This window comes from Oculina patagonica, chromosome 7 (assembly GCF_052425735.1).
Source record: "Oculina patagonica isolate OP01 chromosome 7, crgOcupat, whole genome shotgun sequence".
Taxonomy (NCBI): domain Eukaryota; kingdom Metazoa; phylum Cnidaria; class Anthozoa; order Scleractinia; family Oculinidae; genus Oculina; species Oculina patagonica.
Window position 1 is genome coordinate 21,810,931 of NC_135764.1, and position 25,500 is coordinate 21,836,430.

Consider the following 25,500-nt stretch of genomic DNA (forward strand, 5'->3'; position numbering starts at 1 on the left):
GAACAGACTGAAAATTTAAAACATAATAAAGACAAGTTAGTTTCAAGGATAGCACTCGATTAATATTTATTTCTGCAAGTTTCATGATTCAGACGATTCATTGGCCCAGATAAGTTCCAAAATCATCCATTTATTTTTTAATAATACTTAACACCTGTTAATGTGTATACGGCCACCGCAAGCAGTGACCTTGAACAAACTCAAATTAAATTTTCATGTAGTAATCTGCGACTGATTTCTCCTAACAGTGTTATAAAATTGTCAGGCAGTTCGCGGTAAGGAGAAGAAAGAAACTCATCGACTGTATGGTGGGATGTCGAGTTGGTGGGTAACAAGAATATTTCGAACTTAAACGTAGTGCTATCATCCTCCTGTTTTCCTAGTTCTAAATCCTGGGTCAATTGAGGGTGTGAGTTGATGAGAGTTGAGGCCCCATTATGGGTTTTAGGGATACGGGATATTTGGGGAAAAAGTTATAGGGTTGCGGGATATTTTAGAGAAAAATATATGTATACGGGATATTAAGAAAAGAGATTGGGGGATATCGAACTTCAAAGTTTTACAAAAATAAATGGGAAGCGGGATATTTAAGTCAAAACATTAATGGGATGCGGGATACTAGGACCCCCCACCCCCTTAATGGGACCTCAGAGTTCAAACTCACGCTCTCATTTGGTCTGAAACTTTCAGGCACTCCAACTGAATTGGATGTGGCAATCTCATTGACTCTCATGGGTTTTCATTGACTTTGAACTTGCTCACTTCTTCATAAGAAACGATAAGAGTTTCCTATCATTTGGCCCGAGTTAACAATAGTCGATGAGAGTTGACGAAAACTTTCATGAGGGCCAACATTCATCAAGTCTCTTCCTGGTTTAGCCCACTATTATGGATATTGTGTTACGTGCGTCACGCATGAGAACATTAGAAACCCGACAGGAACGGGGCCTAAAAGTAAAAATGTTTGAGCATAAGGGGTAGATTTCAAACTTCCTATTGCCAGTTTGGGAAAATAAACTGGCAATTGAGGGAGAAAATCTCTTCATGGCGAATCGATTGAGCCTGCGTTTATTTGACATTGAAGTTGTTTTGACACTTCGTCATTCCTTGTCGCTGGCGTGACAGAACGTTCTGATCGTTGCGTTACTCTTCTGGCTACATGCTTACCACCGTGTTCACATCGAACAAACTGCTGTCTGGACTGCTGCTATATAAAATAACTAATTAATTTGAGCAAAGGTACTGAATGAGAATTTAAACTTCACCCTATGATATCTATATCATTATACGCACGAGATATGTTTATTTCTCTTTTTTTGTCCCCTTTGATTTCATCCCGTCCAAAAATGTTTTCGGTTTCCCTTCACCAGAGTGATCTGGAACTACTGAACTGAAATCGAGGCTATAAATGACCAATGAAAAAAAGCTTTTCTAAAAAAGTATTCCCCAATACGGGTATAATAGTTTCAGTTCAATTCTGGGAAATCATTATGCAAATGTAAGTACAACGGGAACATGCTTTTGTCTACCGCGAACTAAAGATTTGCTACTATTTACTTACGAAGCAATATATATCATGCCTTCTCATTGGAATCATTCAATAGAACAGAGTGGGTCGCCCATCTTTTACCCGCTGGCTATTTCGTTGGGTACAGAAGAAAAAGCAGAAGACAGACAGAAAATTGAGGTGAGCGTCAGGGCGCAGCGCGCGTGTGTTGTCGTCGGCTAAAATTATTTCATTTCTGATTTACAAACGAAACTCCTTGGCCGAAATAGAAATTTACCTTAATTACAAGTAAAAAGTAGTTCCTTTAAAAAAGGCACTAAATTGTTGGCTTTAAATGTGGTCTGTAAAACACGAGGTTATTACTTGTCACTTCCGCTTTTGTTTTCGCTCCACCTCACAAGCTAAGAAAGCGGAAATGTAAATTTCTAAAGTGAAAGTTGGTACCCAGATCTCTGACAAGGAAGATTTTATTTTCTATCGATATTACTAATTTGGCGTTGGCGAAGCAAGCAAGTTAAATTTACCACCGAAGTAAGAAAACCAATACAATTTTAAGCAACGAGTTTATTGTAAGCGGCAAATGTATTCAAAACTGATTGCCTTACGTACATTCAACATTATTGTTATGCACGTTTATTTTATAATTAATTAATTTTCGTTTTATTTTTCCACGAAAGTTCTATTTAGAATTAATTTTCCTGTTCTGTGACGTCTAATCCGAATTATTCATGTAAAGAGATAAATTCATTCAAGACGGTGTCAACACAACGGAATTTCATTCACAATTTACAGTGAGTAAAATTAGTTCCTGACTAATTCTCGGAAGATGTTGCAGTCAAAACAAATGATATTGTTTTTGACAAACTCACTTCCGGTTAAACTTTCCCTAATTTCGCTTTATTATCGCGGGCGATGCATGAGCTATTTGCAGTTGCCTCTAGTTTTCCAATCAGCTGTTACAAATTTTGTCGGCAACTTGAAAAGATCATTTTACTTTATAGTTACTTAATATGACACATTGGCACAAATAACACGAATGAGAAATATAGCGTGGAAAAAGAAAAATTACATCATTTTTTTTTTCCAATACGGGTTTATGAATATTTGAATAGAATTGCTAGTTGAGTTCTTACACGTAGTGACAGCAGTTGCGACCCAAGTTGAGCCGGGCATTAAAAGTGTAGTGATTTCCTTGAATCTGCCACATTGGTTTCCATGATTTTTCAAAGCTTACACATGATACAGATAAGTATATAAAAATAACCCTTGGATAGATTGATTCACTTATCCTGGGTGTGCTCCAGACATAAATAGATATAAATATATGACGTTATTGTAACTCAAGTGTCACGCAATAAGCGACCATCAGATCGAATGAAAAGAAAGCTTTCAAAATTGTGGTGCAGGATAACTGTTAAAGATCTTTTACAACAGAGAAGACCACTGTTTTTATATAAGTGATAAGTGATAAAAAAAATAAAAATATTCTGCTTTAAGGCTGCAAGCCTAAAAGAAGATCCTAGACTGGGGCAAAAGACTATCCGTATCTTTCTGAGCTCAACGTTCACTGATACAAGAGAGGACCGAAACAGTCTTCTGGAGAGAGTGTTTGAGCCAATCAGAGAGGATTGTCAAAAGCTCGGCATTGCACTCGAAGTAGTGGACTTGAGATGGGGTAAGCATTTTTTGTTTTTGTTTGTTTGTTTGCTTGTTTGTTTTATTGTTTGTTTGCAATTCCTGTTGTTACAACTCCTAATACCTGAGGTCTAATACACTAGAATAAAGCTGTGACGAGTGTGTTTAGCTGTCCCGACCTCGCTCCCACAACCGCGCAAAACTCCAGCCAGTCGAAAGCCAAACAGTAGATTACGTACCTCGAATTGACCAATCAGGAAGCGTTAATTCTTAAATAGCCCAGTTTTGGACTGGAGTTTAAAAATAGATTTAAAGAAATGATTATAGGAAAAGCCCGTATATAGAGAGATCTTTCTCTTAGATCATCAACCCTTGATAGAATTAATCAAGTTGCACTTTTTGCAATCACTTCGGCAGAGCTGCAACAAAGTTTTGCATGCGACTTGCCTAGGAGTGTGTCAGTTAGCACTAATTCGTGTAAAATCCCGCAACCTGGCCTCTAAATTAAATTGAGACGCAAGTTGCACGAGCCAGTGTCAATGGACCTAACGGTTTCTTTAAATCAACAATTATTTTTACTGCCCTTAGGTGTTCGTGACGAATCCGTGGACGATCATCGCGTCCTTGATATTTGTATGGAAGAGATTAAACGCTGTCAGGATAAATCGCTTGGTTACACGTTCATCGCCATATTGGGTGACCGATATGGTACGAGACCGCTACCCTCATCAATCGACGCTGACGAATTTGAAAGGCTTCTTGAATGGATTGACCAATCAGACGACGAGCTGACCAAGTCTATCAAGTTTTGGTATCGCCGCGATGACAACACAGTCCCGCCATGCTATCTACTGCAGCCAATTTCGACGATGTTTCACATTAACTCGGTCGATAAAGACGAAAGTAAAAAGGCCTGGCTTGATTGGTTTGATGTTGTGAAGAAAATAAGGAATCAACTGTGGTCTGCTGCAGAGAAAGCTGGTCTAGAGGAGGACAAGAAGCAAAAGTACATGGTGTCGATGACACAGATGGAGGTAGAAAAGGGCGTCGTTTCGGATCCTAACGCGCGCCATCGCACTCTTGTTATAGATCGCAGGTTTGATCACATAACTGAAACAGATGAGGCCGCCGGAAAGTTTATTAACCTGCAGGTAAGAACAAGTAGTAAAACGACACTTTATAATTTAGATTGGAATGGGTGGCATGGTGGCTTAATGGTTGGTGGCTGGACTCCTGATCGAGCGGTCCTGGTTCGTTGGGAAGACACTTCTCTCTATTCACCTGGGTGTTTAAATGAGGGTCCTGAAGGGGTAAAATGGGAACTGGGATTTGCCCATTTTGACTGGGATTTGCCTATTGTTTCACTGGGAAAATGGGATTTGGGTCACTGGGACTGGGATTCAGAAGCAAAAAATGGGAATGGGAAGAGTGTCAGTAAATGACTAAACATACCGGTACATATTTTACGCTCTGTAATATTCTTTAAGTCCGGCATAGAATAGTTAAATCGCTGAAAACTCTGAAACAAAACCACTCCACTGCACGAGTGTCCATCAAGTGGCGATCAATTTCCGTGTAACTGATTAAGTTACTCAGCGGAACAGCTATGGAGCATGGGCACAAATGGAAATATTCAAAAGAAGTGATAGCAAGTTGTTGTCAGTCTGGGTAGTGGTAGGTAAGAGATAAAAACTTGATAGCTTTAGTTAAAGCTACTAAAAATTTCTAATTCTTTACAAGACAAGTGAATGCTCAAAACAAACCAATCAAAAACGACAGAGAAGCGTAGCATTTCTTACATGTAATGTGCACTCCAGGGTAAAAATAGCTCGCTAAAATAAAAAATTCAACTATGCAACCAAAGTGCGCAATCTGCAAGAAAAATTGTAACCTTTGTCTAAAGTCATAATAAAAAGAATAGGTACTAAATCTACAAATACTAAATTTTTGAATTTATCATCTGTACGCGTGCATGTCCAAAGGTTCTGTGGAATATGGTTTGGTTTCCCCCCATTTTAAGGGGGGATGGGGGAGGGCGGGACGACGGATTTCTGAGCATGCGCATGCAAGTTATTTATGGACTGTCACTCCTGCGCCTGGGTTAATCCCCTATAGAGGGCACCGAAGGGAAAGTTCAGGGAGTGGACTACATTTAAGACAATCAAAACAACACTGACATAATGCGCTTGAGACCAGATTTTCCACGCACTAGGATTTTCACTGCTGGGACTGGGATTTAGACAAAAAATAGGCTGGGAAATGGGATTTGGGCAAAATTTGGGCTGGGAATGGGATTTGGGTAAAATTTGGGCTGGGAAATGGGATTTGGTACCCCCCCCCCCCCCCCCCCCCCTTCAGGACCCTCTTTAAATGGGTACCAGCGAATTTAATGCTGGGAATAACCCTGTGATGTACTAGCATCCCATCTAGTGACAAGTATAAATACTCCTACTCGTTTCATGCTAGGTAAACGGGGATAAGCTCCGGGATGACAAGAGACTCGTATGCACACTTTATCATTATGTCGTTTGGGAATTAAATAGGTATCTAATTAGCAAAAAAATCGAGATGAGTAAGCCAATCAACGTTCCGCATTTTGTTATCATAACGGTGCTAAACAGACGCTCATAACGTTTTAGGAAAACGAGGAAAGGTTAGAAATAGACACAGAGTGTTCCGAGCTGTTGAAGGAATTAAAAGAACGGCGTATTCTAAAAGTACTGGACAGTGGCCCTGGAGGACAAATACTTCAATTCCATAACTTGAATTGGCATCCCAAGGGACTTCAAAAAGAAAAACACTCAGATTACCTTGAAGGTAGGCAAAGAGGGCGAAATTACATTTTGTATTAATGTTGTATCAGTTTTGAAATAGGAAAATACAAGATGGCAGATCCAAGATGGTGGATGACGACATAACCAAAAATTATGATGATCTTGTACTTGATTCACGATACCGCTTGTAATGTTTTCTATTGAAACAAATACTTTACCAAGGTGGGTAAATGAATGTTATTCGTTCGTCCTACAGTATTAATTTACTGTGAGAGATTTTTGATAATAAAAAAAATGATATTTCGATTACTTAGCTAAATGAGCTTTTTTAAATAAAAAAGAAATCAAACAAATTAAACAAACAACCACAAGCAACATACACAACCTAACTGTTTGTCTGTCAGTCGCGGAATAATGTTTCATTCTTCAATTTTTTTTTTAGAAATGTGCAATCGAGTTAAAGACCTCCTGTCGTCCCATATAAAGAACATAAGGAAAGACTTGGAAAAGCTCGATTCTCGCAATCCATCAATGGAAGATCTTGAGCTGGAGGTCACGCGTCACGCTCTCTTTTGCAGCGACCGCGCCCGCCTGTTCAAAGGCCGCGACAAGATTTTGAAGGACGTCCACAATTATGTGACTGAGTCTAATCCTGGAATGCCTTTAGTGATTCATGGTGAATCTGGAGTTGGTAAGACGTCACTGATGGCAAAGGTTGCCATGGAGATAGAAGAGAAAAGCGAGAACAGGAATCTTGCCATAATGTATCGGTTTTGTGGAACTACCCCAGATTCGTCCACTGGTATGTATAATAGTAGTTGCACGTGACATTTACACTTTTAAAACCCGTTAAAGAGCCAAAAGACGCGTATTACAATGATATAAAATAAATACAGTCACACTTGCCGTTAACGAACACCCTCTAGATCACAAAATGTGCTCACGTGGGACTGGTAGGAGAGGTGCCTGCTTATGGGAAATAACTATGTAGCGTTTTATGTGAATGGGACCATGACTGAGAGTGTTTGCTTACAAGAGGCTAGGCTTTTGTCCATTGGGACTTTTCCATTATAAGAGCATGTTTGAATGTGTACACGAAGAACGTGCCGTAGACGAGCACTTTCGATTTTCCACGTACCCGCAAATAAGTGAAATGTTTTAAGACAGTTGATGCGTTACTAGATGTATTGCTTCGGTTCCTCGCGTACGTTTTCTTTAAATTCATGCTGTATATTTAAACTGCAAGATGTGCGATGCATTTTTTCTATGCCCACAGTAACAAAACGTTTAACTTGATTAAACTTGTTCAAATTGTTTACACAAGTGCATATGGTAAAGGAAGGTAGAGTTTGCATTGGGAGAAGTCTCCCATAGCCACCAAGGCTTATCTTGGGGTCTGTAGCATGAAGCGACCACTCCCCCTGGAAGGGATTATAGTCAATCGCAGGGGTACCCCCTCTCCCCTATATACACCAAGGTGGAGACTAGTAACGTGAGAGTAAAATGCTTATCCAAGAACACAACGCAGTGATCCCAGCCACGGCTCAAACCCGGACCGCTAAGTCCAGCGCACTAGCCAGTTGGCCACAGCGCCTCAGAGGATAGACATGGTATTAATCCTTTATTTCAATCCCTCTCCCAGGTCGATCCTTGACAGAGAGTCTCTGTAAACAACTAAAACGTGTTTACCAAATTAACGAAGAGGTTCCAGAAGACTACGAAAGCCTGTGCGAGGTTTTTCCTGCGTTAATGGCCCACGCCTCCAAAGAGCGACCGCTGTGTATAGTGATCGACTCCCTTGATCAGCTAACTGACGAATATGGTGCAAGGCGCTTCTTAAAATGGCTTCCTCGCAAGCTACCCGCACATGCGTGCATGATAGTGTCAACTCTGCCTGATGAGGGAGGGTGTATGGAGTGTTTGAAGACATTTCCAGCTGTTCAGTTTTTGCAGGTAAATAAATTAATGAACCTAAATTAATGGCCTAGCCACCACGTACTCCCTAAAGCTCACTGGTAGAGCGTCCGAATTACTATTATTTTACAAGTATGCCTGTTTCGTTTCAATACCAAAGAAACATCACCTTTCACTTTAATCCCCGGACTAATATATAAATTTAGGCAAGCCTAAAAGCGGAGCTCCCCAGTTAATTATTTTGCACTTTATTGAACTCTGAATTCTGGCCATTGTAAAACTTTAAGGCTAAGAATTTTATATTCGTTTTATTTTTTTAATAAATAATAATTAATATTTTTTCCTTATTTCTTTTTTACCGTGTCCGGGGGGGGGGGGGGGTACTCCCTAAAATTTACTATGGGGGTGTGCCGTTGAGTTGCTGAGACTCTGGACCTGTTCCAGAGACAAAAGGTTCAATTTGCGACCCTGTTCCAGACAAACACTGCAAAGTAGGTACCCTGTTCCAGCAATATCCACAATGGAAATATATGAAGATAGATATAAAAACACTACCGTACATCACAAAGCTCTCACTTGACTTGAAAGGAGCGGAGTTTCATAGCTATATACTTGATAGTGTTTAATCAGGATTCTGGGAAAACAATCAACCCTGTTCCAGAGTCAAAAGGGTGATTTGTATACCCTGTTTCAGAGTCGGAGAGACAAAAAGCATACCATGTTGAGCAGCACATACCCGTATAGCTCTTATATGGGAGTACCATCCCCCCTCCGGGTACCGTGTACAGCAACACCAAATAAGAGAACAAACAAAATCAATCAAAATGTTATAATTCCACCGAAAGCATTATCATAAAGAAGTCTGGATGGGAAATTATGTTGCAAAACGGGCAATTATGTTACCTTCATGTAGAAAAAAAGGAGGGAGGAGTAGGGCTGCATGTCGGGGTAGATAGGCATATCACATGGCAAATTAGGCATTTTTGTTGTTGCTTTACCAGCTTTAAAAGAAAGAAAAAATCACTTTACATTTAGAGTATAAAGGAAATAACAAACATCTACATTTATAATAAGGTTGATTTTAATTTTTTTCATTCACTCATTTATTCATTTTCATTTTCACTATTTGCCTATATTTTAATTTTGAATGGAAATGGCAGAGGTTATAGCTAATGGTTTACAGCATGTTGCCCAAACCAAGCTAACTCCAAGCAAACCGGAGTGAAAGCTAACCACAAGCAAACTAGAGTGAAAGCTAACCGCAAGCAAACCAGATGAATAAAGCTAACTGCGAGCAAACAGGGGTGAACCTAACTCCGGAAACAAAGAAGTGACATTCTGTCATTCCACCGAACAGGGTCACCCCATCCCCAACCCCACCCCCCCCCCCCCCAAAAAAAAAAAAAAAAAAGAAAAGAAGAAGATAGCACCTTGTTCACTTTTACATGTCTTTTGACTCCCCTTCCTCTTAAGGGGTTTCACTTCACTTACAGAAAAAAAGCAAAAATTCTGGGAAGCTAGAATATTGTTTGCGAGTCTCAAACTCAGTTTTGTTATTTGATTACCCAGAAAAAAATAGAATCATGTCTGCTTGTGTATAAAACTATGCAAGAAAAAATATAACATCAATACTTTGACTACTCTTTTAAAAATTTGTTTGTATTATTGTCCACATCTTTATGGAGTCATGTTGCCCATTTGTCATGGAGTTCACAAAGTAAGCAAGTGAGTCACAATTTGGTTGCTACATGGTACCTTATGGATACTGCAAATTTTATCTGGCTTTAGAATATTTCACTTATTTTAAAAATATAGCTGTTCTTATAAATTGTACACAGCATACAATACATAAGAATGAAATTGGTAATGCATATTGCTTGCAATAACGGTTTTAAACTCACCTATACTTTAGAATTACAGTACCACCAGTTTCAGCATAACTAATCCAAATTCAAATAATTACATTGCTTTGTAACTCCACTACCTCCCCCAAAGTCAACCAAAGATCTTATCATATAATTAGACAACTACATGTAAGTCCTGTGTAGTTGAGGGCTCAAAACATTTGGACACTTGCAGGTCATGTTAACTGGCCAAACAGATTTTAGCTTGGTCACATGTGGTTTCTTACCAGTCAAAACATTGAAAATAGCAATTTTAAACCCGGGGGGGGGGGGGGTACTCCCTATAATGGCCTATACAGGGAGGCTCCGCCCGAAAGGGGTACCTTTTTCAGGCTTCAGGTATATAAAAGGGTAGGGATTTCACAAATTTAGGTATACGAAAGGGTAGGGAAATCTGCCATAATGATATTTTAAAAGGCCTTTACATTAAATATTTTGAGCAGACGCAACTTTTGGCTGTATCGTCTTAATTTATTAAGCGCTACATAAAAATGACAAGAAAACTTCCCGTTTTAGGTAAATGTGATGTCGCGTAGGTATATGAAAGGGGTGCCTTTTTGCAATAAAAGGTATATAAAAGGGGTACCTTTTCTATCAAAATGGTATATAAAAGGGTAAGGGGTTGGATCTCCGGGCGGAGCCTCCCCGTACAAAACTTTTTCGAGTACCCCCCCCCCCCGGGATTTTAAACTACAGTACCACCATTTCTGCTGTTACTGTTTTCGCTGCATATTTTTGAAAAGATCACTTCATAATGCCCTTGTTACATCTAACAAGATGTGAAAGTGACAGGTCAATCAAGAAGTCGTTTTCTGAAGTACACTGTAAATAGGTTAACATTTAAAATCTAAATTTTGCTTATTTGCAGCTTTTCTTGATTTTAATTTACATGTAATTTACTAGTCTCTTAAAAATTAAATAGCATCATGACGACACCCGAACATCGAGCTGGATTTAATCTTTCCTGTTTTCTATTTATGTCCTTGTCCTTGTCTGTTTTTGTGTCTGTGGCACTGCAAACTCTGCAACTCATGTTAACCCTGAAAAAAGTCAAATGCCACAGATTAAATTAAAATTGATTAATTGTCATCAATATCAATAATTTATAAAACAAAACACTTAACTTGAGCTTGTTTAACTGAAGCCAAACCACTGGATGCAAAAGGATCCATTAGATATTTAACAGAGATGGATCAGCACAGACTATTTTTTTTACTGATAACTGCAAAGTCAACTAAATATTTTAATAAACTCAAAGCATCACTGCAAACCCTAACACCCCCTCTTACCGGTAATTAAAAGGTTTGGCCTTTAATCAACCCCCCTCCCCCTCTCCCTCCCGCTAGCCCTTTTAGAACTTCCATTGACCTTACATGGGATGGATCTGAATATTTGGGTTCTCCTTGGTATAAGAACCTGTGAAAAATGTCTGTTTTGAAGCTATTGTTTTCCTGCTCCATGTTGTTTTGAGGCTCTTTGATGCCTTGTTTCACTGGTTCATACACTGAGGATTAGCTGGCCATGGATTTCTGCCATAACCACACATTGGAATTTGTGAGGAGTTTGTGAGGGGAGGTGACATTCAAACCATTTAAACTTCCACAGAGAGGATAGGGTATAGATATTTTCTGGTACAAGATCTAGGCATTTCATGAAAATGAAATATTAATTATTTAAATTGTCTACTAATACATTGTAGTTGTTTTGAATGTCATTGAAGAGAGACAAACTAACTCCCGAGTTAGGATTTCGAGTTAGGATTTCGAGTTGGATTTTCGAGTTGGATTTTCGAGTTGGATTTTTGAGTTAGGATTACGAGTTGGATTTTCGAGTTGGATTTCGAGTAAGGATTTCGTGTTGATTTCAAGTTGGATTTTCGAGTTGGATTTTTGAGTTAGGATTTCGAGTTGGATTTGGTTGATTTTTTTCTTCCCCCTCGTAAATCCAACTCAAAATCCTAACTCGAAATCCAACTCAAAATCCTAACTCGGTGAATAGGCAACATCCATTGAGGAGTTGAATAATGAATGCAAATATTTCACAAAGTAAGAAGATCAGCAGCAACCAAATGCAGATTAAAGCAGCTGGGTAAAAAAAGAACGAAACTGAATAAAAACATATTTCAATTATAACTAATATAAACTAGATACCTGATTTACTTTGCTGTTGTCCACTTTGCACAGAGCATTCTATACCAAGTTCAACAAAACTTGACTGTAGCCAGTAGGTATTCTTCATTCATTGCGGCTTAATGGCAGAATATAACACTACCTAAAAGAATTAAGGATTGACATAATAATCTATTAAAAACCACCACACTAGCTCTAATTAATGGCCCTGTTTATAAAAAGAATTTATAAAAAATTCTGTCTTATTTAATGGATCTCATCAAATATAATAATATTAGCCTCTTTCGTTTATACACTCAGTGTAGTGACCCTTCCTTCCTACAATGGGATATTTAGCTTTTCTACTTGGAGATTTCTTGTTAACTTACTTACAAGTATAGAAAAAACATTGCCATTGCAAAGATACACATTAAACACTGTCATAGTGATAGTCAATGTAAGTTTGCATACACAGCTGCATACAGTGTCTAAAATGGCATGAATTACTAGTAGAGCGAACAATTGTGTTTTATAAAATTACTCAAAATAATTAACTAAGATAGTTTTATGTGGAAATAAACTGAGTTTTTTTTTTGTTTCTGCTACGGTGTGGTAAAAACGTGTCAACGCAAGAAATTCGCAACGTAACGATCTCTTAGCGTATTCGTCCACGACCCTAAAATAGTTCGTTCAAACGAATTCCAACAGCGAGTAAATAAGAATAAATAGATGAATTAAAAAACTAAACACTAAGTTTAGCTGGGAGTTTAAATAAAAACATTAAGTCATTAACAGCTCATGAATTAATCGGAGGCGAAGCCCGGGGGGGGGGTACTTGGGTAAATTTTTGTTGGGTATGTGCCGCTGGCCTCTCAGAACCCCTACCCCATTATAGTCATATTCTATGGCCAATTATAGACCCCATCTTAGTCACTTTTGGGTAAATTTAATTTTTACGACCCCAACTTAGTCACTTTCTGGGAGCCGTTTGTCAAATATTGAACAACAGCAATAAATACGGTAACATTTTTTTCGGCGAATATTTCCGTTCATAAATCACAACTTGCCAGATTTTCGTACTCTCAAAATCCCGGAAAAGTGTGACCCCATTATAGTCAGTCCAGTCGTGAAAATGCGACCCCATCCAGCGGCACATCCCCACTAGCCCATTTATAGGAAGTGCCCCCCCCCCCCCGGGAGGCGAAGCGGCCGCAGTTTTTGTTTCGTTTCCTCAGAAACGATACGGTATTATTTTGGCTTCGATGTGAACTATTTACACAGTGGGGGCTACTATCCAATCAGAAGAACGGTCGTAACCACAAAGTAAATACGTTTGACCGAAGGCAATTAATTTCGTAAAAACATGTTCTTCAAATATCGGAAAGATATTCCTCAGCATGACCAAAAAATATTGAGATTCGTTGCAAACAGAAATATCTGACGACTGTAATGGTTTTAAGTTTGATTAAAGCGATGTATTGTAAGAAAACTAGAGGAAGCTCTCGTAGCGTTTAATTGTTAAGTAAACATTCTAGCGATTTTCTGTAACGGAAGTAAATTTCCACCAATCAGTGTTTGCAAGCTCAAACAAAAACGGGATGACTTGTCGTGTTTGCTAGCACGGGGAGCTGCTATCCAATCACAAGAACGGTCGTAACCACAAAGTAAATTCGTATGACCGATGGCAATTAATTTCGTAAAAACATGTTCTTCAAATATCGGAAATATATTCCTCAGCATGACCAAAAATATTGAGATTCGTTGCAAACAGAAATATCTAACGACTGCAATGGTTTTAAGTTTGATTAAAGCGATGTATTGTAAGAAAACTATAGAAAGCTCTCGTAGCGTTTAATATTATTCTGAAACGGAAGTAAATTTCGACCAACCAGTGTTTGCAAGCGCAAAGAAAAACGGGATGACTTGGCGTATCTCGTGTTTGCTCGCACGGTAGAGCTTAAGTGCGCTACAAAGAGAAGTGCATATTTGCAGGTGAGTTACAAAGCTAATTTCATTTCATGTAACAGAGGAATGTATAAATGTGGGAGATTGCCCTATTCTATTTGTACAGGAAGATTCACGGCATCTTCGACGTCACAAACAGCGCGAATACACGCAAAATTGCGTGCGTTCTCGCGTGGATGTACCCGGAATTGCGTGATCAGTGTCACGTGCGTCGCAAAAACATTCGAGTCTACACGGAAAGTTGAGAATGAAAAAGAAGACAGTCAAGTTCTGTTCAAAGTTTAAATTTTGTATGGACAGTATCGTATAGCAAGGTGTGCAACTGCCGTGTCGAACTAAATTTGTCTCCGTAGTTGATGTAACGCTCAACATTAACTACCGTTGCAACTGCTGGAGCAGATTTCTGAGATTAAATTAATGATATAAACATTATTTGGATTATTCAAAGCCATCGCGGTCTGATCGAAACTCCACAGTATCGCCAAAAATGCAAATCGTTATTATCAGTGTTACCAATGCAAGGCTGTTACACTGACAACAGAAGCAACTTGGCTGTGTCTTATTCTGTGGAGATAATTTTGTATTTGCCGGGAGAGCGTGCAGCGCGGATCGAGCAAAATACAATCCTGGTATGACTATATACATGTATAACATATAACATAAAACTTTCTCTAAACTTGAATTTTGCTTAATTAAAAATCCCGGTTAAAAATCTGTGTATGGTAGCTTTTTACATTAATTTGCCCTGGTTGTTTACGTGTCTTTGTAAAGTGACAACAGCCATTTGATTCGGGGGTGGAAGCAGAATCATGAATCATGAATCATAGCTGTAAAATTGGTAGGAATCATGAATCTTTGTGTTTAAAATATTGGAATCATGAATAACGGAGATGGCTAAAAGAATCATGAATAACAAATGAATGTTTCCATCAATATTGGAGGCTTGTGAATATAGAATATAACAACAATAAAACTGATGGCTCATTTTACTAAATTCTTAACAACTATACTCCAGAAATGGCCTGAAATCGTATTTCTGAGCATCTAATTTTCAAAATTTTCTGGGGGACCATGCTCCCAGACCCCCCTATAGGAAAGCAGTGAAATCACGAATGTGCCCTTGGCGTCACATCTTCATCCCTTATTTTTTTTTTTTTTTCTAACTTTACAGTGATCGAGAATGTTACACACAGTGAATATTTAGAAATAATTTGACAACTAAAAATACTTTACAACCGGGTTTCCGGCATAATTCTGTACCAGAAGAATCTTCATTCGGGAAATTCTGCTAGCAGGGAACCGGCAACCAGCTTGTAAGCGAAAAACAACAGAAACTGGTAACACGTTATTTTGAAAACTGGATGAAAAAAATGAAAAATGAATCATGAATATCGAATAAAATTTATAAATGAATCATGAATCATTGAGGTAAAATAAGACAGGAATCATGAATATCCAAAGTCCAATGATTCCGCTTCCTCCCCCGAATTTGATTTTGAAGAAATGGCTTCGAAGCAGTGTGCTTATCTCTGTTCTTTTCGACCAGGGTTTTGGTTTGTTTTGAATTTGGCATTTATTTGATTTGAGCATGTGATCAACTCAGAGAAGTATATACCTCAAGCTTTTTGTCAAAAGGTAATAATTTCATCTACGATTAAAGTGTTGTTTTTCATTTTATCAGAGATCAGTAGTCACAAAACACTTTATTTATGGAACTGATTTATTTTGGATTGTTTGTTTCAAAAAATAAACCATTTAAATCAGTTGCATTACTCTGATCGTGCATTTTACTCTTGTGATTTGATGTTTCCTCACATTGATAGGAATATATTTAAATATTTTCTGTAAGTTATTTTTCCATTCATGTTACATTCAAAGTTATGCTAAAAGGTGCCATTTTAAGCAAAAAAGTGTTCTGCAGAAATAAAAAATCATTTTAATTTTCACTGGATGATTGAAAACGACAAAGGCAAGCTCCCTTCACTTAACTTAATTTGGAGAGAAAGACACATGCTATTTCTATAAAGAGAAATATTTATGTGTTACTTGAACTCTTGAAAGCCAAACTGCAGCAGGACGTAGTTTATGTCTCCTTTACATAAAATGGACAGTAGGTGTTAAATGGGAATTTAAATTACTACTGAATATGAAGTTCTTCTTTTCATTCTTCACTCGTGCATAAATTCGGCAAATTCAACATACACTAGGACCTTCTCCAAATTAAAGTAAACCACAAACCCATCCGCAATCTGGAAACGAAACACTATTTCTTTTTGAAATAGCTGCTTGTTCGTATTATTATCCAACCGCGTAGTACATGTGTAAGCATATAATTACAGATTTTCACAAAAAACATGGACTTAGTGTATTCAGTAAAGTCAAAGTTTGTTACCTCATATTTGAAGTCGGAGAATGCTTGTCAATTCACAGCAATTCAGCAGGGCAAAGCTTTCAACCAGCTCATGAATTAATCGGAGGCGAAGCGGCCGCAGTTTTTCGTATTATTATCCAACCGCGTAGTACATGTGTAAGCTATAAATTATAACTTACTCCAGCACCACCGACCTTTGAATTATCTGCGCAGGTCTATTTCAGCCTTTTCCATCCGTGTATCTATTGACACTTCTTTTTTCCTTCACTTCAGTTAATTGCGTTTAGCTCAATTACTTGAGCTGGTCAGCCGCCGAAACGGTAGAAACTCGCTCGCTCTCCACCTGTGCCATTTTTTCGGATCTCCCCGTAAGCCCTTATCGTTTGCCATAACTTCCATGATGTGTGAAGCCTTTAGACGGGGTAGACCGAGAAATATTTACGTAGACATTTCTTTTTCCTGCTCGGTTTCTCCTTGTGCTTCGTTCAGCTTTCAAACTGACCGGGTTGTTCACTTTGTCCTTCATGTAAATCTAAATGGACTGACCATGGAAAAGTACTTGCGCCCGCGGACCAATAGCAATGCTATCACTTGGTCGGCGGTCAACTTCACAAAAACACGCGACCTTGACCAGTTCTAAACCTGAGCCCGCGATATGGTCATGTGATACTGGCCAGCGGATACGTTGTTTTGACAGCTGTCAATTGACCATAAAATGGATGTCCAATATCAAAGATCTTAGTCGATTACCTCACTCATTTCTGGTTAACGAAGGAGGCAGAAGATTGTCTCCCCTACCCCCTCTGCTTGGGTTGCCTTGGGACTCCCGTCCCCCTCCCCGAGAGTCTGTAGGCGCGGCGGGCGTACGCACCAAATTTTTTCGGCCTCCTGGGTTTACATCAATTCTCTCGTACCCGCATTACCCATGGTGCTCCGCTCCGCGCGCTGGCGCGCGCTGAGGAGCTCCGCTAAAATATACTTCATCACGCAAAAACATCACTAGCAGTATGCACGAGGTTTGTCACATGAACCTAGAGTAATGGCCTCACCACCACAAAACTCCTATCGCTCATTTTAATCAAGGAAAAAGTACCAGTTGGTGACGAAATGTTGCCTGCGAGATAGTATTGAGCCCGCGGAGTTTATCCCTGAAGTTGCTGAGCAACGTGACGTGTTTGTTCGCGCGATCACTTTCGGAGTTCGCGCTGGTTTTTGATTGGATAAAATAACTTGGAAATTCTTCAAATGCTCCAACATAGATTTGCCAAACCAGCACTTATTACCCGGCCCAGACTGAGTGGAAGAGCGTCCAAAGTACTAATCGGAAGGTTATGGATTCGACTGCTGTTTGGAGCAGTCGGAATTTTTTTTTCAAGCATACCAGTGTTATTAACTAAATGAAACATAATATTTCAATTGAATTATACATCAGATCTTTGTCAGTGAATAAACGTAAACTAACACAACAAATTGATGTATTCTTCTGATTATAGGTAAAACGGCTTGAAGTGCATGATGGTCATGTCATCTTGGATGCTTGGCTTAAATCCGTAAACAGGAAGTTGACTGAAAAACAAAGGGCGCAAGTTTTAGAGGCATTTTACCGCTGTCCATTACCACTGTACTTGCGGTTACTGTTCATCAAATGCAGCTCATGGCCTTCTTACAAGTGAGTTTTCCTTTTTTTTTTTAATTCAAGACTTATAGTGCAATTGCATGCACCTGTAAAGTAATGTTTCAACCGCTTCTTTTTACTGTCGAGCCAATTTAAGCTTAAAACAGTGGCGATGGAGTGCTAACTGCAGTCTAGTCGCTTCTTTCTATGATGATGATGATAATGATGATGATGATGAACTTTATTTATATAGCGCCATTTCTACTAATTAACCAATAAAGCTTAACCATTACTATTAATAACATAAGTAATAACTGACAAATCACAGCGATTTGTTCTTTGTTTTTCTCGTCAGTGTTATAAGGCAATTACGGTTGCAAATAAATTTTAATCTTGCTTGAATCTTTCTTTAACAGAGAAACCACTGACATCACCCTTGAACCTGACGTCACCGGGATGATACACACTCTGTACCAGGGCTTTGAAAAATACCACGGTGAGATGTTCGTGGGACGAGTCGTAGGGCTGCTAGCTACCAGACCCGATGGAATGAATTCAGACGAAATTCTTAATATTTTGAGTTGCGACGAGGAACTCTTAAAAGATGTGCTTGACCGTCATGGGCATGACCCGCCGAAACGCCGCCTACCAGCGCTAATGCTAGCTCGTCTAAAGTACGATCTCGGTCCTTTCTTAGTGGAGAGAGGAGCGTACGGCGTGTCACTGCTGGCACTGTATCACAGGTAATCCTTCATTTCGTCTAAACAAGAATTAATTTGCCGCTGTCTTTGCCTTGTTTTTTGTTTTTCTACTCCTAAGCTAATTCAATTTAGGATAGCGTTTATGGTCCCTTGGAGCGTCTTTTAGATCAAATGATTCAGTGAACACATGGCTCAGAAGACCGAGTACCGTGGAAATGTGGTGCGGTCCCATTATAGACTTGGAAAAGAACCATCGTCGAATTAATGAAGCAGCAATCTCTGTCATTTACTTTATTCATCAGTTCGTTCGTTCATTCGTTCGTTCGTTCGTTCGTTCGTTCGTTCGTTCGTTCGTCCATCCGTCCGTTCGTCCTTTCGTTCGTTCGTCCACTAGCTCGCCCGCTCGCTTGCTAGACGGTTGGTGGGTCGATTGTTACGTTACTTTGTTTGTTTGTTCAGTTTCTTTGCTTACTGTAAATTTTCACTATCCATGCTATCATTTAATTTGTGTTTAATGCAGTCTGCTATTGACTAAATTCGTATAACACTGACGTGGCAAGGACCAACGTAATTTCAAAATCCCGCAATAACTAAAACTGGCCGATGATTTGGTTGCAGGCAGTTCTTGGAGGTGGCAAGAGAAAGATATCTCAATGGCGATCGTCACAGAGAAACTCACAGCAGCATTGCTAAGTACTTCTCCGGAGAGTATCATGGAAAATATGGAAATGAACGCGCCATCCCTGCTCAGCCCCACGCCTACTCCTCGGTTGCGCTCAACTTTAGGAAACTTGACCGGCTTCCCATTGCACTACTCGAAGCGCGCGACTTCAATGGGCTGCGAAGCATTCTCGGAGATTTGAAGTTTGTCCAGGCAAAGTGCATGGCGGGAATGGGACATGAACTGCTTGCAGAGACAACCAAGGCCGTGATGAGTTGCTCTGCCAATGAACAAGCTGATCCTGAGGTACTAATGGAAAATGCCGATACTTGAACAAATGAAACAAACTAATATATTGATTGACATTACAGCCTTCATTCTCTGTACTAGATTTAGTTTTCTTATTCGTTTCTTAATATACTCAAACTTTCTCACACATAGTTTGGACATAAATGATACACACACAAGCCTGGAAAACGAGTTCTTTTTCTGGAAAATCGTCGTTAAAGCAATCGTCTAGTTTTCGATTTTAAATATCATGTCGGAATTCAAATAGGGCGAGTAGTCGAGGGTACGCCAAAAGTTGCTATGCCATCGTGGTACAATTACAAGAAGTTACTTTTAAACAACTTCGAGACGAACACTGCGGGGCCAGTCCTCTCTCGAAGACAGGATTTCGCTATCAACTGTTACTTCTTTCTTTTACTATTATGTGTTAATTAACTGAAGTTTAGGTTCAACTCACTTCCCACACAGTTTCCGCCTCCTCAACAAACTGCTAGTCAACAGACGCCACAGTGGTACTGTTTGCACATTTATATGCTGCATATATTAATTAATAGAGCATGTATTTAACTTGATAATATCTCTTTCCGTTAGATAATCAATATCACCAAGGATCTTCGAGATATCATGAGATTCTTACGAAGGGAGATACATATCTTAAGACGGTCACCAATCCTTGCATACCAACAGGCCGCCACGTACCCTCCACAAGGTTGGATTGCAAAGGAAGCAGAGAGGATCCGTCTAAACTTTAAACAGCCTGACCCCAACAACATCCCTACCCCAGAGGGTTGGATAGAGTGGATGAACAAGACTCAGGTCCCTGAAGCCTTCGAGCTTGAACTCGGTGGTCACTCGCAAAGCGTTCTCTCCACATGTTTTTTGAAGGACAACAGGACCTTGTTTTCCGGATCAGCTGATGGGGCCATCCGAGTTTGGGACAGTCAAACAGGGGAGCTTCAAGCCCAACTTGAATTTCATCAAGGACCTGTCACGTGTGTAAGGCGTTCTCCAAATGGTGCAGTGATGGCATCTGCCTCTGCGGACAAGACTATCCGATTGTGGAACTTTCCAGCTAGTGAAAGTAGTAGGTTAGTTGAGTAATGTTTACGTAAATAAACTGGTGTTGTGTTTTACCACAACGTAATTATATATCCCTGAATTTAGGTATGATTTACGTTTACACACGATAGGCGTTTCATGACTTTTGAATCTATCGCGAAACGCAGGGAAGTAAGGGAATAAGTTTCTATAATTATTGCCTATATGACTACTAAATTAAAAAATTACATAAAACATTACTTTTTTAGTGAAACTTCCAAAATTCCTTCTGTAAACTCGGACAAGACAACATCCACTTCTGTCTATAATGTCAGATGCTTGTCATAGCGAATTTGTCCGGAGGCACGTGTGTGCGGACTGTGCTATAAAGACAAACAGATACTATATTAGTTCGGCGGCTTAGCTCCTGAATTGTGCGATTTTTGATACAAGCACCAGACTTTGCGGAATTACAAGCATTCGTATACTGATCAATTCTTGATATAGTGCCAACGCCAATTTCCTATTTTCAGCTAGTAAACAGCAATGAAAGTTTCAGCCGAGAGGCCCCTCTCCCACGAAGTACTTCTTCTTGTACTTTTATAAACCTTTTATTGTAGATTTTTATTCATAAATACAGATGTGAATGCCTTAAATTAGCCTTACAATTGTCATTCTTTTCCATTTGTTTGATATCATCAATTTACTAGGAAGTTATTTCATGGGAAAAGATTTTTCGTTCCCCGCCCTCTGCTCCCTGGCGTCTTTCGTTTTGCGCTAGCGTCCAGGTCTCTCGCGATCGGTGAACCATTCGCTAACAGAAGAAAAATAGGAAAATATAGGGCTGTGAACAGTCTAAATTACAGCATTTTATTCTTAATTTTGAACGTGCGACTTGATATCATTTCCTGACACAATAGTATTTATCTATAAACCAGGACAAACAAATATTTCACGAAATTTCATTGGCACTATATCTGAAAAAAACTTATGTTGGTGACCACTTTCATTTTGTTGGTGACCACTTTCATGCTTGTATCAAAAAGTGCACAATTGAACTAAAATTTCGAGCTTATTAGCCGCCGGATTATATGGAAATAGATTTAGTGAAGAGCATAATATACAGTGTTTTTGTTATCTTTGAAGGGCACTGAAAGGACATGAAGATAGAGTGACGTGCATCGCCTTTTCCAAAAGCGGGGATAAACTGCTGTCGACTTCCAAAGATAACACCCTCAAACTGTGGGACCTAAACACTGGTGACAACCTGAAAACTCTTTTGGCGGGACACAAACATTACCCTGTGTCGTGCGCTTGGTCGCCTCTTGATGACTCAGTTGGAGCCTCATGCGGAGATAATCTGGAGCTGTTCTTATGGGACCTTAAGGAGTGCTCCGTAAGAATAACCTTACAGGGCCACAAACGAGATGATAATCCAGACTTTCAGGACAAAGACACCCTGGAAGGTCTGCGAGATCTGGACTACAAATCCCTTGTTTGGTCAGTGTGCTTCTCTCCCGATGGAAAATACCTCGCTTCCGCAGGCGTCGACAGTGACGTTATCTTGTGGGACGTGAAGACTGGTGTGAAGATTTGCACGTTTAATCTCCCGAACGACGCATCAACGGTGGCCTTTGCCCGAACTGCGCACGGAACTCGATTGGCTGCAGGCTCTTCGGCCCATCACACTGTCACCCTCTTTGACGCAACCTTTGATGACGTCAGTGGTGAGCTCGTCAGCAGTAGTTCCAGGACTCTTGGTAGTCACTCCGACTGGGTGATCGATATGGCATTTACTGACGACGGAAGTCGACTGGCTTCTGCCTCATGTGATAAATCCGTGCGCGTTTGGGACGTAAGGATCACGGAAAATCTCCCGTCGACGCGTTTTCATTCTGAACGTTGTTGGAGTGTGGCGTTTTCTTACGATGGGAAATGGCTTGCTTCTGCCTCAGATGACTTCAAGGTTAGAAATTTTGGAGTAATTTATTTGAACCCTTCCCATGTCATGACGCCTCTTTAGCTACAGAGACCGTTCATTTATTTAGGTGGCAGTGATGTTTTTAAGGGGGGATCGAACAGATCTGGTCGGAGTTTTGGTGTGCGTTTGGGGTGGGGTGCGAAAGCTAGTTTCAAAGAAGTACCGGCGTTTTAAGAGACGGGGAAAGGAGGAGGAACGAGGGGTTTCTTTTGCAGTTACTTATTTTACAGCTATTGTTTTAATTTATTTTATTTTCACTTATTGGAGGGGACGGAGGAAATAAGTAACTTCTTTACAGATCCAATCCGCGAAGTACCTTTTTCAAAACTATAAACTGTAACTACAAACCGATAGCTAGTTCAAAATATCCACATTCAAGTATTCTGTATGTTTTCATATCTTTTCAGTGTTTACCTCTTTTCAAGATCTCCAGGTTTTGTTTCTGAACTAATTCGAGAGCGTACATTAGGTGATAAAAATACTTGATATTAATTCATAAATGCCATTGCTCTGTCACCTCTCAGGTTTATGTTTGGGACGTGGAGACGTTTGAGGTGTCCCGAATCTACGAAGGACATGAGCATATACGAACGTACGGCTGTGGAGTTCGCGCCTGTACTTTTTCACGAGGCTCGACACTGATCGCCAGTGGTGGGGACGAGCTCAAAATCCGAATCTGGTATCGTGAGACTGGCGAGGACAAGATTGTCCTAGATTGTGGCGAGTCCATGCTGCCGTGGTGCCTACGATTCTCCCCAGATGACAAGCTGCTGGTATCTGTGGGTGAGAAGACGAAAGGCGCTATCGTCTGGGATTTAGAAACTAAAGCTCAGATCTTGATTTTGGAAGGGCACACGAAAATCTGCCAGTACACAGAGTTCTCGCCTTCGGGAAAGTTCATCCTGACCAGCTCCAAAGACAACTCAGCCCGAATATGGAACAGCAAGAGCTTCAAGCACGTGGCCACTGTAACGCAACCTGACTGGGTAACATGTGCTACGTTTTCGCACAACGAACAGTTGCTAGCCACGTGTTCAAAAGATCAGTTGGTGCGCCTGTGGAACACCAGCACCTGGAAGCAGCTATGCGAGATGAAAGGACACGAATCCGAGATCAGAATGGTGAGTTTTTCGCCCGATGACAAGTTCCTGGCGAGCGGAGCCTTGGACCAAACGATCCGCATCTGGGACTGCGACACTCATCAGCAGATTCAAGTGTTCTACGCAGCGTCGGGGATCTGGGGCTTAGCTTGGCACCCGACCAAACACGATTTGCTTGCAGCAGGAGATGCCGTTGGCTATCTGTATCTCTTACAGATTTGTAACGTAAACAAAATAGAGAAAATAAACTGATGGCGTGTATCTTTTGACACATGAAGAACCTGGTTAACTGGCAAGCATCTAAAGAGAGTGTAAACAAAAACAGTAGTGAACGCCTTATTACTTACTAACAGACTCAGTTTGAAGCTCTTAATGCTTGATCTGTAGATCTACGTTATTTAAAAATATGACTTTGGCGTCGTTAGTTTAAGGCACTGTTTCTGAAAGACTACATAAAATGTGACTTGTCGGCGACACTGTTGTATACTTATGTTAGATTTTTCGCAAAAAAAAGTCCCAAGGATGTTCACGGATTGTACAACTCATTATGCCGATATGGGCGCTGAGGTTAGAATTTCGATCACAAGTTCACGGATACTCAATTAAAATTTATACAATGTGGTAAAAGTACCACTGCTGAAAGTTAAGGGAATTTAGGACAGGATCTGCAGTTGCACATCTGTTTTGCAAATTATGGTGCTTTACAAAGTGAAAGGCCTATATGGTATACTTTTATTTATATTTTCAAGTTTCTTGCCATATGTTGAACTAAGCCCGTGAGGAGAAATGTGGGCCACAAGCTAAGTACGTAAGTAAGTAGGCATCGGAGGATGGGTAAGAATGAATCAACTTGAAAAATAACAGAAGTTTCACTTCGTTAATAAACGCCGGGCCCCGATTCAACGCCGGCTTCAAATAAACGTTGGGCCCACCAGACCAAGTTTTAAATAAACGCCGGGGGCGTTTGATTGAGAAATACAGTATATTAAGTAAATGGCGATGCTCTGATCTGCGTAATTTTAAAGAAATTTACTTAACGGTTGCATAACGAGTTTTAAATGTTATTTAAATATGCGTTTACAATTATTTTGTAGCTTTGGTCGATTCCACTTGTGCATGTAATTATTGGAAACAATAAAATTAAAAAATGTAGCTGGGTCACTCCCTTTCCACTACGAAAAAAGAATAAGCTTATCATTTTATATCCTTTTTTAACAAAATAACTTACAGCAAAGTTCCCATCAATCACTAATGCACGATGTAATTAAGAGCGGTTTCCAGAAAATGTAATTGCAAGTTGAAAAAGAAAAACGTTCTATGTTTAATGCAGTGTTTGCTGTAAAAATAAGTAAATGTGGTATAAGTTGTGTAAAGTAGTGTAAATTTAGTACATAAACTATATTGCAATGTTTCGTTACGTGTTTTAAATAAAGTGCATTAAAAATGTGTGGTGCCCAAATGTCTTCTGATCCTCATCAACAGAGTCCCCTCTACCATCAAAGTCCAGGACAATACAAGCATAAAAGCGGAGCTTCCCGTTTATTTACTTTGCCCTTTTTGTAAATCTGAAGTAACTGACCATTGACAAGAAAAAAATAGAACTTGAGCCCGCGATGCAATGGAACACCATAACTTGGTCAGCGGTAAAATCATAAAAAACACTTGACTGCATTTTTGTTGTTGAGTGAACCATCTGCATGCAGTGGACTTAGTCGATTAATTTGGTTATAATAAAGAGATCTAAAAAAGCCACGATGTTGTATTACCAAGTGGCTCCTTTTGCTTGGTTAAATCATACGTAAAATTTCAGTGCCAATAAGAACATAATTAAAATACATTTCTTTATTGCTGTTCCTCTGACAACAGATACAATAAAAATGGCTGAAATGAATGAAACGGAGCTGACGTTTGATAAAAAGAAAAAGTACCTTTTTACCT

The 25,500-nt window shown here is 39.7% G+C and overlaps 2 protein-coding genes across 2 annotated transcripts in view; both read left to right on the top strand.

Moving 5' to 3' along the window:
• The window catches only part of LOC144661548 (uncharacterized), an 89,527-nt gene that overhangs the window by 12,572 nt on the left and 51,455 nt on the right, over window positions 1-25,500 (top strand). The window lies entirely within an intron of this gene.
• Window positions 1,509-25,007, top strand: LOC144661513 (NACHT domain- and WD repeat-containing protein 1-like). The gene is made up of 12 exons (XM_078522298.1): window positions 1,509-1,687; window positions 3,005-3,182; window positions 3,731-4,293; window positions 5,782-5,959; window positions 6,359-6,718; window positions 7,559-7,869; window positions 17,672-17,847; window positions 18,210-18,536; window positions 19,113-19,461; window positions 20,035-20,531; window positions 21,628-22,447; window positions 22,987-25,007. Exons 1-12 carry the CDS (start codon window positions 1,577-1,579, stop codon window positions 23,812-23,814), a joined length of 4,698 nt encoding a protein of 1,565 aa, XP_078378424.1. The 5' UTR covers window positions 1,509-1,576; the 3' UTR covers window positions 23,815-25,007.